This window comes from Panthera uncia, chromosome F2, assembly GCF_023721935.1.
Source record: "Panthera uncia isolate 11264 chromosome F2, Puncia_PCG_1.0, whole genome shotgun sequence".
Lineage (NCBI taxonomy): Eukaryota > Metazoa > Chordata > Mammalia > Carnivora > Felidae > Panthera > Panthera uncia.
The window spans coordinates 62,036,728-62,040,931 of record NC_064812.1 but is presented as its reverse complement, the minus strand read 5'-3'; the positions used below and the strand labels follow the sequence as shown (position 1 = coordinate 62,040,931).

At 48.4% G+C, this 4,204-nt stretch overlaps 2 protein-coding genes across 8 annotated transcripts in view; one reads left to right on the top strand and one right to left on the bottom strand.

Annotated features, from left to right (window-relative positions):
• The window catches only part of LOC125924254 (basic proline-rich protein-like), a 63,758-nt gene extending 62,938 nt beyond the window's left edge, over positions 1-820 (top strand). The window contains exon 5 of the mRNA XM_049632692.1: positions 182-820. Coding sequence (XP_049488649.1) covers positions 182-820 — 639 coding nt within the window. The remainder of the gene's footprint in view (positions 1-181) is intronic.
• Positions 1-1,307, bottom strand: part of NCOA2 (nuclear receptor coactivator 2) — a 290,814-nt gene extending 289,507 nt beyond the window's left edge. For 3 of the 7 annotated variants that reach the window (XM_049633288.1, XM_049633287.1, XM_049633295.1), the window contains exon 1: positions 720-1,307. The gene's annotated coding sequence lies outside the window, so the exon portion shown is untranslated. Of the gene's footprint in view, positions 1-147; positions 290-352; positions 691-719 lie in introns of those variants that run through there. The other 4 variants (XM_049633292.1, XM_049633289.1, XM_049633294.1 and 1 more) reach the window with 2 other exon arrangements.
• Between the last annotated feature and the right edge of the window lie 2,897 nt (positions 1,308-4,204).

Sequence of the window (4,204 nt, the reverse complement as noted above, 5' to 3'; positions counted from 1 at the left end):
GGCGCTGACACGGGCCCGGCCCGCCCGCCGGGCCGCCGATCCCCTCCTCCCAGCGTCTCACCCCGCCGGCCGCCCCTGACATCGCGCTTCACCTTCACACACCCCCGAGCACTTCCCGAGTCCTGCCTCCCCTCGCCCGACACCCACCCTCCGCTGCAGTCGCTCCGCGTTTCCATTAAAGAATGCACCTTCTCAGGATTCACCTTCCCGTCTCAGCCCCTCTCCCCCTGAGGGGACAGGAGCCTCGGTTCTCGCCAACCCCGCACCGAGCGGGCGGGCTGGCGGGCGCCAGGTTCCTCGGGCGGGGGCCGCGCCCGCGCCCCCGGCCTCCCCGCCGCGACTCGGCTCTCACCTCTCGCCGGCGCCGCGGGCTGCAGCCTCCGCCCGCCTCGCGCTCCGGGACTCGTCTCCAGAGCTCTCGCAAAGCGCTGGAGCGCCTCCTTTCTCTCCCAGGGACTCCGCGTCTCCCCGCCGCTTCCCGCCCTCCCCACCCCCCAAGCCCCAACTCCCCAGCTTCGCGGCGCCTCCGGGATGCAACTCCCGTTTTCCGCACACTCCGGCAGCGGTCCCCGCACACAAAAACAGCCCTTTCCGCGGCGCACGGTTCTGCCGGGCTCGGCGCAGGAAGGGCAGTCGCAGCCGGGGGTGGGGACGCGGCGCCCCCCGCCCGCCGCCCGCCTCCCGCCCTCCCTCACGGCCCCCAGGGAAGGCGCGGTTACCGGCTCGGGTCGGTCACGCCGTCAGGTGCCGGCTGCCGTCGGCGCTGACCTTCGCCGCCGAAGCTGTGGCTGAGGCTGCGGCCGCCATGTTCCCGTGTTAATAACTGCTGCCTGGTTGTTTATTTCAATGGAGATCCTCCCCCAACTCCCTCCTCCTCCTCCTCCTCCGCGTCTCCGCACTTGCGGAGAGAGACACAGACCGCGCGAGCTCGCGAGCAGGGGAGGGGGCTCGGGAGCCAGGCCGTCTCTTCCTCCGCCTCCCTGGCCGTGGCCGCTGCCAAGTCCTGTCACTGGGGAAAGGACGGGGCGGAAACTTGCCTCCTGCGCCCCCGGGGAGGGGGCAAAGGTGGACGGAGGGTTCTCCGGAGAGCAGACCCTGGCCGAGGGGTCCGCAGCATCTCCGTCGGCAGACTCCTCTGAGAAGGCGACTCGGGGAGAGGTGAAGAGTGAGGGGGAGAGGGAAAGGGGACAAAGTGGGTGAATGTGGAAAAGGGAGGGTGACCTATGGGTGGCTGCAAGTGAAGGGAGAGTAAACAGATGACTCCATGGGAGGGCAAAGGGCAGTGCCAAAAAAGAAAGCGAGAGAATAGGACAGGCCGGGGCTGCAAAGTGGAGGCAGTGGGTTCTTGGGGCTGCAGACGGCAGGGAAGATGCCCCGGACGAAGATCGGGGAAAGTCAAGTGCCAGCTTCGTCTCGGGAAAAGCCTCCCGCCGGCGCGCAGACCGGGCCCCTCTGCCAGCAGCCTGCCCCCCTAGGGCGCACCTCACACGCCCAGCGTCTGCTGCTACAGCCCGGAGGTGCCCCCTCGTCCATCAAGTCTCCCGCTCCTACGAGGATAGGCTTCTCCTGCAGCAGCCGTAACTCCAGAGGGGATGGAGGGATGCGACTGCAGGAGGCGAACTGAAAGGCGTGCCACCCAGCAATCGCATAATAAAGCAAAAGAGCCCACAGTGTGTAAAACTTAACCTGGTGGAGCATTCTTGTCCCAGGATGAATCACAAAAGTTTTTTTATTGGAAAGTCCACTTTTTAGAGTCAGAAAGCGATGTTGGGGGGACGCAGGAGAGTTGCGCCAATAGTTGGAGGAGGATTCTCATTTGAATATTACTTGGATTAGTTTTATGCTTTGGAAAAACAAGGTCTTCCCAACTTAGATATAATTAGTTGGAAAAAACGAACAGCATTTGCATAACAGATTTCCTTATTTGTAGTCTTATCAGAAAGGTCACTTGCCATAGACCATAATAGTGTTTATTGAACACATACTATGTGCCTGGCAGTATCCTGAGTAATTTATATACGCTATAGCTTTTGATACTCAAGTTTTACAAGGTAATTACCATTTTTATCCTTCACCAAAAAACTTAAAGAAATAAAGTAATTTGCCTAGGATTATACAGCCAGGAAGCTGGAGAGGATTTGTGCCCAGTCCTGGCGGGCTCCAAAGCCCACACTTTTAATGTTTTCAACCTCAAATTTGTGGGAATACTACCAATTTTATTTTGGGAAAGAAAATGTGTGTGTGTGTGTGTGTGTGTGTGTGTGTGTGTGTGTGTGTGTGTGTGTAGATGGAAAATGGAAGTCTATTACAACAAATTGTTAGCACTGGGGAGTATAATAAGTGGGTGTGTAAAGGGGTACTTCCATGTTTCTTTTGTACACTTAACTACAGTGTTCATAATGTTTGCATTGACTGTGTATTAATTTAAGTAAACTTTTAAAGATTATTTAATTGCCTTGCATAACAGAATTATGTTCCCTGAAAACCCACAGCTCTCCAAAAAAAAAATGGAGAAATGGAGGGTTTTTATGGATTGTCTTCTTCCACCAAATACTAGTTCATAGCATTCCTACAATGAGGGTGTAGTCACCTGAGGTCTGTCACATTGCTGCCCTCGGATCTTTTCTCCTGTCTTCACCCCATCACTGAGTTGTGATAAAGGAAAGATTCTCTCTCTTGATTTCTTTTTGGCAGAAGTCCTGAGTCCATCAGTCCTCTGCAACAGTGTATTTCACACTGTCAAAAACCACCCATGATATCTGTGCAAACAACTCCCCATTGCATTTCCATATTTCTCAATAAACTTACTACATGCTCAAGATACATGACTGTTTCACAAAAATAAAACAAACAAATCTGACAGCAAAGCATAGTAAGTTCTATGTCCAGCTGCTACTCAATTGCCTGGAGCCTTGAGGAATCCTGTAACTTCTGCTCTCCAATACAATCTCTGGGCTCCTTCAGCACTTCATGCTGTCGTTCTAATAATAATGTGTTGTAGTGGAGTTGTTTATGTATTAGTCTTTCTCCTTCACTACATTGTAAACTAATCAGGCCTCTCAACCACATCTTGTTCTAATTTGTCCATACTGTGGCTCTCACGTAATGTTTTTGTGTTTAACTGAATCTGTAAAATATAAACGCTAGTATCTGATCCAATCTCCATGTCCCCTTCCCCACCTGACCCTCCAATACCTTGCTCTTAAAATACGTTTATAAAAAATGTTTTCAGTATTTTTATAGAACTTAGATTCCTATGAGACCTCAGAATAATTGTTACAGAAACTAGCCGTGAGTATTAGTGAATTATCACTATGATAATGTAAAACGGAAAGGAAGAAAACGCAGTAAATAAGTTGATTTAATGATGCAAAGAAAAAAAAAAGCAAAGATATAGGAACTAGGTATATTACCAACAGAGGACAACACAATAAGGAAAAAACTGTGGGCACAAAAATTGTGGGTACAAATCATAAAGAGGAAGGAAATTACTGAAATTTAGTAGAAGCAGAAACTTGACAGACTGAATGGATGAGGAAAGAAGAAAAACCAAAAAAAAAAAAAAAAAAGGCCAGCCAAATTATAAATGCAATATGAAGAAAAATGATAGTTTATATATTTAACAATATGCCTAAAAAAAATGAGAACAATGTGAGTATATAGGGTAAAAAATTTCTATTTTGGCTGCCTCTCTTCCCCAATTTCAAGGTACTTACTGTCTTCATACTTAACCCACATAAAAATGGAAGATTCAATACTATTTTTGTGTTATTAATACTACCAGCATGCATCATGATATAATGAGAGGTAACATGGTATGGTAAAAACAACAACAACAACAACAACAACTATAGAAGACAGGCAAATAAACATGAACTGCACTTTGCTACTTACTATGTGACCTTAGACAAGTCACTAAATATCTGTTTCTTCATCTGTATAACTGTTGCATTACTCAAACAAAATGATGTAAATAAGTGTACTTTAACTCTCAAACTTTTTATACAAACATGAAGGGATATTATTATGTTGACTAGATCTGTGCATAGCAACAGTTGCCTCTATTTTGGTACACTCTACTTTCAAATTGTAAAAGTGAAAACCTATAGTTCATCCCATTGAAATGTAATTATTGGAAGGGAGGATCAATTAAAACATTCGTTTGACAATTTGATTACTGAGAACAACTATTTGACCAACTGTT